This window comes from Ascidiella aspersa, chromosome 6 (genome assembly GCF_963924565.1).
Source record: "Ascidiella aspersa chromosome 6, kaAscAspe10.2, whole genome shotgun sequence".
NCBI classification, from domain to species: Eukaryota; Metazoa; Chordata; class Ascidiacea; order Phlebobranchia; family Ascidiidae; genus Ascidiella; species Ascidiella aspersa.
Genome location: NC_139452.1, coordinates 30331665 through 30346483, shown reverse-complemented (window position 1 = coordinate 30346483; position 14819 = coordinate 30331665). Strand labels below are relative to the sequence as shown.

General features: G+C 35.4%; 3 protein-coding genes across 3 annotated transcripts; 2 read left to right on the top strand and 1 right to left on the bottom strand.

Annotated features, from left to right (window-relative positions):
• Nucleotides 1-570: 570 nt before the first annotated feature.
• On the bottom strand, nt 571-5834 carry LOC146141225 (uncharacterized). Its single transcript, XM_083392858.1, has 4 exons — nt 5591-5834; nt 3847-3954; nt 3062-3278; nt 571-2544 (listed from the first exon to the last, which is right to left on the bottom strand). The coding sequence occupies exons 1-4, from the start codon at nt 5678-5680 to the stop codon at nt 1775-1777; spliced, it is 1185 nt and encodes a 394-aa protein (XP_083248984.1). The 5' UTR covers nt 5681-5834; the 3' UTR covers nt 571-1774.
• A 1663-nt stretch (nt 5835-7497) lies between these two features.
• Nucleotides 7498-14387, top strand: LOC146141223 (tRNA-splicing ligase complex subunit RTRAF-like). The gene is made up of 6 exons (XM_083393014.1): nt 7498-7616; nt 10711-10805; nt 11765-11894; nt 12493-12573; nt 13467-13624; nt 13972-14387. The coding sequence occupies exons 1-6, from the start codon at nt 7556-7558 to the stop codon at nt 14176-14178; spliced, it is 732 nt and encodes a 243-aa protein (XP_083249140.1). The 5' UTR covers nt 7498-7555; the 3' UTR covers nt 14179-14387.
• LOC146141224 (NAD(P)H-hydrate epimerase-like) lies at nt 9092-10285 on the top strand. The gene has a single exon (XM_083393013.1). It carries the CDS (start codon nt 9201-9203, stop codon nt 10047-10049), a length of 849 nt encoding a protein of 282 aa, XP_083249139.1. The 5' UTR covers nt 9092-9200; the 3' UTR covers nt 10050-10285.
• Nucleotides 14388-14819: the final 432 nt, after the last annotated feature.

Here is a 14819-nt window from a genome sequence, read left to right as displayed (position 1 = left end):
TAGATTTCGCGTGGTATTTAGTCAATAAACTAGCAATGTATGTTTCTTCTGCTTGTTTTCTGTATCCAAAACGCAACCGGAAAATCAAAACTTATGTTAGGCGAAGTTGACCACTTCTTAAAGGTAAATGCAATAAATTCTAACTTCTTTAATTACAAGATTTTTATAGAAAGTTTATAGGTTTTCAAATACCAAAACTAAATCACTTAACTTGTTTCAAATATAAATCGAAAACAAAAAAATAATAAATGGTATGTTTAACACAATAACAAATGCTTTTACGTTTTGTTTTAATACTGAACATTCTGACCAAAAGTTTTTTTTGAACTTTCTAAACAGTATGTAAAGACTTTCGAAGAATATAGAGCCTTTGAAAACCGTTCAACACGCAAATCAATTCGAAAAGAACTAAAAACTTTGTGGTTACCATGTTATCAGGGTAATTACACTTTTCACGTTGGTCAATTCGCTATTCTACTTACATTTGTAGCCACAAACAAAATAAACTATTTGCTTACCTTACTCTCAAAAACGACTTCGTTTATTAAAATCCAGTTGTTTTATTTCCTCAGCAACACAGGTGAAATAAAACACAAAAACTTTGCTAAAAAACAAAATATCGCACTAGATATGGCCAACCGACGTACTAACAACACGTTGTGATAAATGTAGGCAGCTTAATGGTAAAGATGAATAAAAAAAGGTGTTGCTACCTTTGTGCGCCATTTATATGAGGAAGTGTTCAAGTTTTAAACACTAGAACAAAGATAAAGATAATAGGAAGTGGTTCAGCTAATACAGTAGTTTTTAAAACCTAAAAAACCCACCCAAATTCGCAGGTAAACTCCTTGTTTATCAATCGCTTTTTAATCGTAAATAATAAACAGAATCTCCATGTTCGAGACCGACATGAATGTTTCCAAAAAAAAGATAAAAACAAAATAAAGAAAAAGGCGGTTTTATGTTTTAGAAATTTTCCATTTCTTCATTAAATAATAAAGAAATGTTTGTGGAATCTCTGATCGAACATAAAGCGTGATTCGGGTCATTATTCGACTCAACCTACTCAAAAAAATCTTTACGCATGACACAAAGATACGAATGAAAGAAAAAAGTTAGTTTTTTATCTTGGGGCTGCGGAGTCGGGTAAAAACAATTAGATTCCGAAAAGATTATTTGGTAATTGCAATTATCAGAAACCACTGTAAGTATAGGTAACAGTTTCAGAAAGAAAAGTGGCATGTAATTACGTAACTTAAACCTAAATGAACTTAAATTACAGTACATTTTGAGAAATAAATGCAAATGTTTGGAAAAAACGTTTCACAGCGCGTAAAATCGCTATTGATGGAAATGTCAGAAAACAAGAATCTTTTTTATTGTTGTTCATTGTTACGTAACATTTTCGTATTTCGTAAAAAGAACTATCGTTGGCGAGTTTTGTTGTCTGCGGTAAATGACCTAATTTCCTTCTGTAAAACCGCGTTCAAGAAAATATTTTAATGCAAAACACCTTAAGAAGACGACTGGAATGAAAGATAAAGAAGGAATGTGTTTCAATTGTTCCGCCCTGTTATCGTTATTTTTTCATCTCATTTTCCTTCTTATTGCTCCTGTTGTTTTATCTTATTTTATTATTGTTCCCCATTGTTCTTATTGTTCCTTTCTATTTTTGTTAATTTTTCTTCCAATTTTTTCCTTCTGTTTGCTCTTATTGTTTTATCCGATTGTTCCTATTGATCTAATTGTTCATCCCCATTGTTCCCATTGTTCTTCAGTGCATCGCTTCCCACATCAAATCTTCTTCAACTTCATCTTCCAGCACATCGCCTTCCTCTCCTCCGTTCAGCGCTTCGCTCATCCGCGCTCCCTGCGCCTCGTAGAATGTCGCGCGTCGCGTCAGCAGCGACATAAGTGCCGCGTGTCGCTCTGTTGCGTGTCGCATCCTCTGCTGGATTTCCCGGGTCCTCATCTCGTGTTCCCTGATCCTCGACTTCATCAACCTCACCCGGAGATTGCGTTCCCCGCCCCCAGAAGTGCCACGCCCACCTCCCCACGTTCGTGATTGGACGCCCTGACCCGCCCTCGCGTGTGATTGGCCGTTCGGCGTCGAGTCGGCGTGTGATTGGCCGGTTTTATCCCCCATGGCGTACGATTGGCTGATTGTGGCCAGGCTCGTTCGTGATTGGTCAGTTGGCGCTTCCTCGCTGAAGCGCCGCCTTTTCACCATCGAAAGTCCAGAAAAGCGGTTCGGCGCCGATTTTCGCTTCTGCGTCTCGCCAAATGACGTCACAGCCGTTGACGATGACGTCATAGCGGCGTCAGAGGGCGCCACCATCCGGCCGCCGGACCCCTCAAAGAATAGTACCTCAGGGGAGGTTGGACCCTGCTCCCTGGATGTGTAATCTATTGATGAGGATGGTGAGAGTTCGGTTTTGAGAAGTTGGTGGTTCTTGGGATCTTCGCTCATCGAAGTCTGGACTCGGTGGAGGATCGAGTCCACGAAGGTGGGGGGAATTCCCCCGGTTGATGAGGAGCGTGAGGCTGGAAAGTATTGAGGGAGGATTTCATTTAAATTACAATATTTTAAAGGTTTTTATTTTACTGCAGTGTTTATCAACCATGGGTCGCGACGCAAAAACGAGTCAATTCCTGTAAAAACACACTTCTAATTAATTCCACTTCCATACCGGTGAACACCGTTTTCAAATAAAATTTATTTCCACAGAAAATTAATTTGACTCCGCAAAACCGGTGTTTCGCCACCCATATTTGCTCCTAATTTGATCCCCCGTATACAGTAGTTTACATTAGGTTTCTTAGGATCCAATGTTTAAGACAGTTTCGGCAGAAATACAACGATATGGATTATATTAATTAAATTCGAACTAATTTCTTATGTTTTAATTTCTTCTAAAAACTCCAGTGAAGAGAACTTTTGCCAAACCTTCGCTGTATAAGAATTTGGGGCGACGTGAAACAATGTTGAGAAAACACTGATTTTTTGGTCGATAATTTAAAGCAATGGGATTCAAAGTCAGAATCAATATTTTAAACCTACCATGATCGCCCATAACGTTGTTCATCCGTTGATTAAGTTGCGGCGTCAAACTGTTAGGTCCCATCTCCGAGTACATGCTCAGCAGCGCCCCCGTGTGCTCGTGCTCCTGTAATATTCCGACTTGTGCATCAGAACAATCCGGGTTCGATTTGCGGAACCTTGTCTTCATGTTCTCCCAGCACTTTCGCAGTTGGCGCATGTCACGGTTGCAAATCAACTGGTAAGAAATACAAGCATTTTTAATTTAATAATTTGAATTTTTTTTTATTTTTTTTATTTTTTTTTATTTTTTTTTTCTTAAATCATTTTTAAGTTACAAAAGTTTTTTTTTTAAGAAACGTTTTTATATATATGCTTTCTAAAACCATAATTGATGGATGTCCGGTACTTGACACTTAACTCCGATAGGATTTGACTTAAACAAGCCCAATAAATGGAATTGTAACGTTTAAGAAATTGCGTTACAAATTGCGGCCAATAGTTAAATGTAAACAGCTTATAATAGCTCTGGTAACGCGCCCGGAACTCGTTTTGGCCTTGTATGATAAAATTTTAGATCTTTTTAAAACTAGGTGAGGTTTTTTGAAACGCCTTCAAGCTAGTCAAGCGGTCGATTTTGAAGTTAAGCTCGTAATTCTTGGTCTCGTCGCGTAATTTCGGGAAATATCTTTTGTGTCTGTAACTGTGTCTATTATCTCGTGACATAGGTATAAGCAAAACCCGTTTGAATTGGGCGCACAGTCATTCTGGGTCTTATATCGCTCCTGGTTGGGTGATTAACTTACCTCACAATTCTGGTTAAACTCCTCAGTGATCATTTTCCAAGCATCTCCCTTCTGTCGAGTTGAAACTTCGCTGTTGCGGCTCATAAGGATGTCCTTGTGCTTCTCAACCTGCGAAATAACACACACAAGGTATGTAGCACGCGTCAATGGTCTAAAAGCCGCTGCGATCGCTTATATTAATGTTAGATTAAAAAGAATATTAAAACGAATTTTGCGCGTAAAAAACAAATCAGTAATTCGTAGTGACTATTAAAGCCCATACAGCAGTAGGTAGCATTTTGTGAACGTTTCAAATATCTCTTTATTCAATAAAAATAAATAAAACGTTCAAAGTGATAAGAAAGAGACTATGAACATTTCATTTTTTAAAGGAATAAAGAGATAGGTTTGGATATATTTCGGTCACATTAACACATGATGATACAAGAACCTATCGAAACATAAGATAAAGTAAAAAATTAGACAAAATTTTGCTACCAGGCATAGTAATATTAATCAAAAACAGCTCCTCTGGAAATTGTAATTGTAAACAAACGTTTCGGCAACCTATTTAAATCGTATTCTTCAGGGTGAATGACACCAAGCGCTCGTAGTACAATAATAGAATTTGTTGCAATAATTAGGTGTTGTGTGATATTGCTTTAAACCCTCGCAGAGCAAGCTTTTTGGTTTGTTTTAATTCCTATTTTCAAACTTCATTTTACAATACTAAACAAAATGCTACCGCGAAATGACACTACTGCTAAATGACACTACTGCTTGATGACACTACTATAAGATGACACTACTATAAGATGACACCACTTAAATAAAAAATCGATCATTCGTAGCGGTGTAGCTAAATAAAAGTGATTCTTTAAAGTATTCCATGTTTACCAAAAGTTTAAAGATCTCATACGACGTCGCGTAAAAAATGCCGGCATGTCTGTAAAAAAGTTTCACTTCGCCGTTGACAAACATCTCAGAATAATACAATTCAACAGAAGCTCCTCTGGCAATTGTGATTGTTAACTAACGTTTCGCCAACCCATTCCAATCGCATTTTTCAGGGTGAATGACACTGAACGCTCGTAATGTATATGGAAAACACACAGTGGAAAAAATGCAGGAATATTAGTACACGGCGGTCGGCCGCTAGCAGACCGTGTCAATCAAAGCGCCCTAACTTACCAGCATTCGGCAATAGAAGTATATGAAAAGCAAAAATCAATTAAGAAAAACACGTCACTTGAATATGTGCCTTCGTTTATCACGTGACAGCATTTAGTACTGTAAACCGGGTTATCTTTGATTCGTTTGTGATAGACACAACCACAGTTTGCCTACACAGCATAACACGCCATAGTTATGAATGGCGTCGTTTGAGGTACATACAAAATGCAAGCTAATTAGCGAAAAAATAAACCGGTTATCGTAAGGTTTAACTTCGTTAAAGTTACCTCGAATATATTAGAAATCGATTAGGTTTATAAATAGAAACAATTAGGATATGAAACTATCGGTTCTGTGGCGATACGAAACCAAATTATTATTTGCATTTAAGCCATGGATTGCATATTAACGCAACGTTTTTCGCATAATTTTAAAATTTATTTGTTTCACATTTAACAAAATTTTACAAAATAGCAAAATAACAATCTTATAAGCCTAATAATGCTGAATTAAACTTTGGCTTAATGTCTAAATTACTTTATCCTTGATCGTTTAACAATATTGCATACTTGTTATACTTTTGCAAACTTACCAGCGATATAAGTCGCATCCTTTCCTCCTGCGTGAAATTGATACGCTTCAGCGGTCCGACATACGTCATGTGTTGCTCGGCACACGTCATCCTGACGTCACAAACTTTAACAATCGATCGAGCGACCGTGGATAATTGCCTTTGTGCGTTTGACACAAAAATGGCGCATAAGCAAAACGGAAAGTCTAATTGCTTAACAGTTGAATGGACAAAATGCAACTAAGTTCTGTTTAAACAAAAAGGACAATTATTAAGTGAGCAAGAGTTTGCTTAAAATCAACGTCTTCTTATAATAATGTCAGCGGTTCACTGTCTAAGTTGTATTTTTCCAACCATGCTGAAAAATGAAAATCCGCGATAAGCCGATTGATTTTCTTAAAGCCTTTTTAAAAGCACTTAGTGTGCTGTTAGTCTGTTTCTGGTTATAAGTGTTCTTTTATCTTTGGTCACTTATCTTAGAATGCCTAATTCGGTTAATTGTACATATCATAAGTTACAATCCAGTACTGGGTAAGCAGCCTGTCATTATATGTAACAATAGGTTTTTCGTGTTGACTTGCTAATAAGCGCGTTTTCTTACAAATAAGACACTCTCACTTTTACCCTTAATACACAAACTAACATTATGCATACTTTTTCTTAGTAAGTATACTCTGCTGTATACAAAAGTAGACTTAACACCAACCAGTCTACTTCAGTAAGTGCTGTTTCAATCTACCAGCATCACCAGCCTTACCTAAGTCAGTAGCCAGCAGTCGTGTTCGTCTCTCACACACAAAGCAACAGCTTCCAGTCAAACTAAAGTGCACCGCCCATAATAAGCGAGCGATAAAGCCAAGCAGGCAAGCCAACATATGGCTCTCTTTGCTAAGTGCTTTGCTCGGAGCGAAAGACGAGGCCATAAACGTTTAAATACGAGCCGAGTCACTCACGGCACGACAGGCCTAGAGCCCGTGTGTTGAGTGCCCTTTACCGAGCGTTTCCTGATAGCTCTTGGCTTAGTCTCTTTAATAGCTCGCGGCGCTCTTAAGTCAGCCAGCAGCGTGACGCCCATTCTGAATCACTTAACGACACGAGAGAGCCATTAGCTTGATATTCTGCATTTGTTCGAATGCCTTTTGTTTACGAGACTTACATTTCGAACACACCATTAAAGTCGCATTAAAATTGTCTATTACGCGTAACAATGACAATCGATTTTGTTTTAAATAAAAGGTAGTCGTTTTACACAACTAAACGCATATACGGCAAAGAATTCACAACTTTTTGGTGCTATACTAAATTTTTTTTTTCTTTGAATTAAAAGTAACAAACAGTCTAAAACTTAAATTAGTAGTTTTTTTATATTTTTGGTAAGATTAACGCTTTTAGGATGTCAGGATGCGTTGATACGTAATCGTTTATGCACACAGCACCCTATTAAACTGAGTAACCTAAATAACGGATCTGGGCTCCAAGGAAAACACAATTATATGCCGCTGGGCGCTGAGAAGATTAGCAATAGTCCTCAATCAAATCGCTGATTTATTCCCCTTATTGATCGTTTAGACCCAGTCCTGCTGCAAATTATCTTGAACCCTTTTTACGTTGTTCCCTGTTTCGATCAAAAGCAATCATTAGCATAAATGATAATCGGTTAAAATCGAATTACAAAATCATTTTCGTGTTAGAAATGTTTCACACAAAATATACTTTAAATTTGAATTTTTCGCTTGAATTTGAGTGAATTGAAAATAAACCTTAATTCTCGAGTATAAGGCTTTCGTCGTACTAAAAAACTTTAAAACTAATTCTGCGAAACTTGACATAAATTACAAGCGAACTTGAAAGTTACTTTTGTTTTTTCTCGCTTGTTTACAAACACGTGTGTCCGTTCATGCGTAAAGTCCATGTTTGTCGAGTGCATAGAGATCTTAAAAAGATTTGAGGGTTTTTCAGTTTGCGAAGGTAAGCAAACAAGTTGGTATGTTTCGGCGAAAATTGGCTGCACTGAATCATCCCAGATGCAACGAGTTTGATCCTAAAAGTAAGTTCATCTGTTTAAACATACCTTGTTTCGCGCATTAGGGTGTAGTTAAGTTAGCAGCTAATGCAAAAAAATGATTTTTCCCATATTTCCATAGCTAAAAACGAAGAACGTTTTTTTCAACTGGAAACATTACTTTTTGCTTTCAGGGCCATTATTTGTATCGCGAAAATAGACGAAATTTGTTTTGTGCAATTATGACGTGACAATACGCCCATTGATTCCTGCAAAAATAGTAATTCATTACTTTCATGTGTAGCCTTACACCAGTACAAAAAGTGTATGCAGATGGATTTTACTCTTAACGAATTTATTACTATTTTTCGGACGGCTATGCACATTTACAACAAAAAACAGATTCACACCCTGATTATTTGATGCTTTCCTTAAATTTTTCAAAAGTAACATAGATAAGAAAAACGAGTTGACCTCCTGTTGTGCCAAAAAGTCATTTGACTTTAAACTTTGGTCTAAAAGTTCCATGAAGCTATTTAATAACAACTAGCAAGAAATAAAAAAGATACTGGTTTGCCACAAAAAAAGAATTTGTGCTTGACTTATATAACTTAAACACGCTATAATTGTGGTATGTGAATAACAATCGTATATCGCGGAAGTTTTATATTGTTCACTGCCAAACAGCGCATAGGTCATTTCTTGGAGCTGGTGTAGAATCTTACCACAGGGTTAAAACAATTATTAAAGTAACACACATTATTTTGGTAGGGGTGGGTTAAGTTTTACTATTTAATAATATTGTTTAATGTACTCTACCTCGCATCCTAGCCCAAATAATGTCGGTGTTGTAGGATTCTAGGCCAGCGCTATTTATTTGTTATGAGAGTAGATCGCCACTCTACGTCGTCTTTTATTATTTTACACAAAATTACACAACGCAATATTTCAATAATAATACCGAATCTGTTTCCCAAGTATTTGTGACGGATTTTTGAATAAATTATAAAAACAAACAAGTCTATTGCCTATGGAACCAGTTCTGCAAAAATACCATCACTATGTACCTCATAATTGAAGATTTACACCTGAGATCTTGGCATAAAGTACCGCGAAATGTATACCAGATTTATCAGGGGCGTTCGAAACTTGGGGTCACACAACCAGTATTAGGGGTCACAAGAAGGCCTCTATCAATTTCACAAGAGTTGTGTTGTTTGTGTAGGTTGCACTTTTTCTTTCGAAATGTAAATCTAAAAAATATAGTGAAACAAAATCCCAAAACTCAGTTGCAATTAAAATTATTAAAATGCAGACTAAAAAAAATTAAAAAAAAAAAAAAAAAAAAATTACCATATGCATTTTGCTTAATAAAAAACCTACACACTTGTTTAACTTTGCAAATCCACGACCATAAAAAATGTGAAGAGAGTAGTTTGTCATAAACACCACTTTCAACAAACTTTTTGATCTGGATCAGTTATTGGTACTAAAAAGTTGTTGACTCAAACAACTTGCTTAGTTGTAGTACACAGCAGTTGGTTTTTTAAAACAAAATGCTGTTGTTTTTTAGATTTTATTAAGTTGCTATAGTTCAAATAAAACTTCTGGCTGTTATTCTGCTGTGTAATGCTAAGTTATCAGTTCATCTCAAGGGCCTTAACACTTGGTGCTTTAGTAAAAATCGGTTTATTTTCATCAGTGAAGCACTGTGCTGGTCTAACCTACTCCGCAAGTCTTTGCCACCAAAAACCGAACATGTCCGTCAATTCTGTGAAGTATCTTGGCCAAGTAGAAGCTCAAGAAATCGACCAAGAACTTTTTAACAGTTACAAGTTTAGCGTTGATCAGCTTATGGAGCTAGCCGGTCTGAGTTGTGCCCACGCTGTTGCTAAAGCATATCCCTTGACAGATGAAGAAACTAACAACAAAATCTTAGTTATTTGTGGCCCAGGGAATAATGGAGGTGATGGCTTGGTTTGTGCAAGACACCTTTCTCTTTTTGGTTATCAGCCGGTTATTCTTTACCCCAAAAGACCGAAAAGAGATCTTTTTGATGGTCTTACAACCCAATGTGAGAAAATGGGCCTGGATTTTAATACTGAGCTGCAGTCAGCAGAGGAAGTTGATGCGCAATATCGCTGTGTTATCGATGCAATATTCGGATTTAGCTTTAAGCCAGGCTCTGGAATTCGTGCCCCATTCGGAGACATAATTGATGTGCTAAAAAACCTTAAATCGGCACCAATTTGCAGCATTGATATGCCTTCAGGTTGGGATGTCGAAGGTGGTAACATTAATGGAGATCAAATGAATCCAGAATGTCTCATTTCTTTAACTGCTCCAAAATTGGGAGCAAAATCGTTCAAGGGAAAATTTCACTTTCTCGGCGGACGATTTGTTCCGAAGGCTATGGAGGAAAAATATGAACTGAACTTGCCAAAGTACCAAGGCACCGACTGTATCTTAAAGTTGTAGATGTTTAGTGGATTTGGCTTTGTGCAACTGTGGCAAGATTCTCTTAAATATTTTCAAAGCTTTACTTTTATGACTTACTAAAACCTAGTGCAGTGGTTTCCAACCTTTACTGGCTCACAGCACCCAGAAATATAGATTTGCGACACCCCTAATATATTTTTGTTATGTGGTGTACTGTAAGGTCACTAAAAATATCCATTTGATTCTTTGTTCTTCAATCCTTCCAAAATATTTGTATCAAGTGGCTTATTAATAGGGCTAAAAATATTTTGGCACCCTTGAGTATTAGAAATGACACCCCGGTTGGTAACCATTGGCCTAGTGCATTGTACTTGTTACAGTTTGATAACAAATTAAGAAAAAAAATGACACTTTTGTTGATTTTCACTTTTTTTCAATCACAATATCCTTTTTTATGACATTGGTGAACATTGTATTTATTTTGATATACTTTTTAGTTAGTCGAAGGATGACCAGATAAGTACCTTGTTCATCACTGCTTTGATACACGTCATTTGAACATTATTTCAAGTTTAGTATTATATTCCTTCCGCTGCATTATCATATTCTAGAATCTTCCTTTTGAATAAATTTCTTATTTATCAAATTGAGAACCCTATTTGTTGCATTTGAAATAACCACAACTATTTTTTTCATGCAGATGATTCGGAGTTTAAAAACCTCATTGTTTGGATTGAAGATCAAAAGATTCGACATTACAAGATTGAGGATCGCTCAAGAATAAGAAATATCAAGGTAAATGTGACAAAGCAGATAAATGTGATTTTTTTTTAGGGGAACTTGAAAATTGTATTATTTTTAACCTTGGCATTTTTCGGTTAGTTTTTTTTTTGACTAAATCAATAGAAGGAAATATTTTATGTTCATACCAATAACTGATTTAGAAATTTTATATACGTGGAATATGGTCAAAATTTCAATTAATTAAAATAATTTCCAAATAACTTTCAGTTTATCAACCTTTGCATATTACCTTGGCATGATGCTAAACCAAAAAAATTGCTAAAAAATAGAAATATGTGTAAATTTGCAGGAAAAACTGTATCATATTTTTAACTAAATATTGAACAAAATTCACTGATACTGATATATTGTAAGTAAATATCAGCCGGTATTATCGTTAAACCAACATTTTGGTCTATCTCTAGTTATCATAGGCGCCGAACTTTCAAAATTTCAGGGCGTTATTTTCTAGACAGTGCAAAGTTTCCTTTGAAAATGGGCAAATCGTAACAATAATTTGGAAAAAAAAAATTGCATAAAACATAGTTTGGGGGATTCCATGACCTCATGTCTATTTGTGGTAATACGGGAAAATTTGAATAACTTTTGGTTAACTAAGACTGTTCTACAGTAATTAATTTGCACATTTATTAAAAACTTGGTCGAATTCCAGGGCGTTTTGACGCCATACGAGAAATATAGGGCGTCTAAAAACGCTCTGCACACCCACGTTCGGCGCATATGCTAGTTATGTTAGGGTTTTGTATGCAGTTTTATTATCCAAATTAAGGTAGGTATCCAATTTAGTGAAGACATTGTGCTGTTAATAAAGTTCCTAAAAATGCTAAAAAATATTTTTTGTAACTTTTTTCACACCTAAATGTAAAAAACAGTATATATATATTTTTTTTTAAGAGTTAATGGATATATATTTAAAATTTTTACTGTTTTCTTGATTTTATACATTACAGGCAAAAGACTGGGACAAAGCGTTAGCCTCGTATTTGAAAGCACTTGAATGCCCATTTGCAACAAATGATCGTCCTGCTGTAACCGATTGGATTATTGGGCTGGCCGTGAGACTAGAGTTTGCTGATAATGGTAAGAATAGAAGTATACCAACTTTGTCGATGCTATTAAAAGTTATGTATTTTGTCATGGGAAAATAAGTGTTTTAGACCATATTATAAACTCTTTTAATTTTAAAAAGTCTTTGAATACCCTTCATTTCCAAAAGCCATTTGTTTTGAAAGTGTTTAGAAAGTGCTGTAATAAAATATTTTTTAAACTATTTGTTATTGTGTTGACCATGGGATATAAAATGTTTTGAATTATGTTCAAACTAAGTGACCCAATTTTAGGTTTTAAAAAAATCTATAGTTTTATTGCTTTATATTTAGAAAAGTTGTGGTTTGTTTCAGCGATTATAACTCTTTTTGTGGTAATTTTGTTGGTAGAAAGTTTATATTGGGAGAGATCTTACTCTTGTTGTAATTTTTTTTAAAGTTTTGTGTTCATATAAAACAAGTTTCATAAAATTTCAATTGAAATCCAGAAGGCCACAATTTTGTTAAATAAAAAGAAAAAAACAATCTGTTAGTTATGCCTGCTTTGTCGTTTCATAGCATTCAGTTACATAATGGACAACAAAACATGGTTCATTTATTGTTTCACTCATTTGATTTGTATCTACTTTTAGTTGCAGAAAAGGGCTACAACAATGTTACTGCAAAAACAATTGAAGCAAGAAAATCTAAAAGTGCCCTCGAGTCCATTAAAAGTAAGAATATATTGTGAGGTCACTTACCACCTTCATAAGTTTGAACCTCATCGCAGTTTAGAGCTTGCCTTGCTTGTGGGTTGATTCCCGTTAGACTGACTGTATTTGGTAATAGTCTGTTCAAAGGTTCCCAATATATAATTATGCTCATGCTGCAATCGTTGGTCAGTACTTAAGCACGGCTGATCATACAATATACCAGTGATTCCCAAACTGTAACTTCTGTGCCTCGAGTGATTCTCAACTGTGCTGCAAAACTTTTTGTAATTTTGGGACCAATAGGCCTACACGCAAGCATTTTAGACTTAAATACGCACTACGCATTACAAATTAATAATATTGAGACATTTACATATAGCTTGTCGTGTGTTAAGGGCGCTTGTGAAATAACTCTATTGTTGTTTTGTTAAAAGTGCGCCGCGAAATATTTAAGATTCTTTTAGTGTGCCGCAAGTTAGTGTTTTGCGAGCTAGAAAAGTTTGAGAACCACTACAGTATACCCACGTGAATTCCATGGCTCAGTTGCACAAGCCAACATAGTCTTGGTTCAATATTATCCAACGCATTCTAATCCAACTTGGTCAACTGATTTTGGTAATAGCCTCTCTGAATGTAGCCGATATATTATTATGAGTAGGGTGGTATCGTTTTAGGCCTGCTAATCACAGTACATGCCGAATACCCATGTGGATTCCATATCTTAGACACGTTTTGTTTTCATGTCATGTTTTTGTTTCGGTAATAGTCTTTTGAAAGGCAACCAGTGCATTATTATGACTATGATGTAGTCGTTTATCAGACTATTTAAGCAGGTCCTGATCAAAGTACATACACAAAGTGTTTGTGCATGTTTTAGTTCTAGTAGAGTTTTATTGAATAACTTCTTTTTAAAGCCAGTGATTCTGATTTCCACGCCGGGGTACAAAAGTTGGCGAACATCCTTAAAATTCCACTTCACGAAGATGATTTGGTGACACTGGAGGCAGTCAAGCTACTTGTGGAAGAAAGGTTGTCAAAAAACGCGAATGAGAAACAAGACGTACCACAAAAGGTAAAACAATTTTTTCATTATATAAAAAAGAAAAATCTGATTTAAAATACATTGCCTGCCTGTCAGCCTTTTTATTTTCTTTAAATTTACTTTATGTACAGCTTAAATTATGTGTTTCTACTTGATATTGTGTTTGCCATGGTTTTATTTGGGAATTATATTTTAAAATGTCTAGCAATCCAATTTTAGGTCTATAAATTTTCTTTGAAAAGTCATTCAATGTTTTGAAATTTTTTTTAGTAAAATTGTGTGGCAACCCTGTTTAACAGAACTGACACTAGAGTTGTCTATACAGCAGGTCTTACTGTGTTCACTGTAATTCTAAATGCAAATTTTGTTTTTTGTAGCGTGTCAAGGTTCCATTGGATCTTCAAGAACTTGGCTTCGACACCGGCGACCAACTTTTAAACAAGGCCGCCCGAGTTCTGCGTCTTTTGCACATCAACGAGTTACGGAAACTCCAAACTGACATCAACAATGCGATCGTAGCCGTCCAAGCATTAACTGCAAACCCAAAAACTAACCAAAGTCTTGGAAAAGTTGGACGCTCGTAGGAAACTATTAGTTAAGATGCTCGTAGTTAATTTTTTGAAATATTATGAATTTAGTGCATTTGATGGTGGCTATTTATTGTGCTTTATTCAGTAATTAAGGTACAGTAAAGCTTTGTTCATATTATATAAGTTTTGTGCACATGAAAAATGAAATTCTACTGTTTCTAAAAAGTGATGTGAAAACAGAAAATTTCAATCATAATGAATTTGTTAGTAAAGTTTAACAGTATATCATAATGAATTTGGTAGTTTAATATGTTGAATATTGTTTGTTCCATTTTTAGTGAGCGCAGTTTAACAGTATTAGTGCTTCTGAAATAAATTTCTAGCCAGTAGTTTTAGAAATGTGTAAGAAAATGGTATTAATGAAAAAAACGTTTACTTTCTGTTTGCGCTTCTTCTTCGTGACATCAATGCTTTTGGTGGTTAAAAATGTAATTTTATTCAAAGGACGAAGTACATACAATGGACATGGGTTTAAAAATATTTGATCGAAAATTACAGTTTAGAAACACACAAAACTGTTATGAAATGAAAATGGTCCAGAGTAAAAACTTGTTTCTTAAAACGCGAATAAAAATATTTTAACAATTGCAAAAGTTTGTGTTTTGTCCATTTACACAGAAAACAGGGGAATTACT

Coding starts and splice junctions, on each gene's coding strand:
- LOC146141225 (XM_083392858.1), bottom strand. CDS start 5,680: ATGACGTGTGCCGAGCAACACATGACGTATGTCGGACCGCTGAAGCGT. Junction 3,955..5,590: donor GGATGCGACTTATATCGCTG/GTAAGTTTGCAA, acceptor GTTATTTCGCAG/GTTGAGAAGCACAAGGACAT. Junction 2,545..3,061: donor CAACGTTATGGGCGATCATG/GTAGGTTTAAAA, acceptor AATACTTTCCAG/CCTCACGCTCCTCATCAACC.
- LOC146141223 (XM_083393014.1), top strand. CDS start 7,556: ATGTTTCGGCGAAAATTGGCTGCACTGAATCATCCCAGATGCAACGAG. Junction 7,617..10,710: donor CAACGAGTTTGATCCTAAAA/GTAAGTTCATCT, acceptor TTTTTCATGCAG/ATGATTCGGAGTTTAAAAAC. Junction 10,806..11,764: donor CAAGAATAAGAAATATCAAG/GTAAATGTGACA, acceptor TATACATTACAG/GCAAAAGACTGGGACAAAGC.
- LOC146141224 (XM_083393013.1), top strand. CDS start 9,201: ATGCTAAGTTATCAGTTCATCTCAAGGGCCTTAACACTTGGTGCTTTA.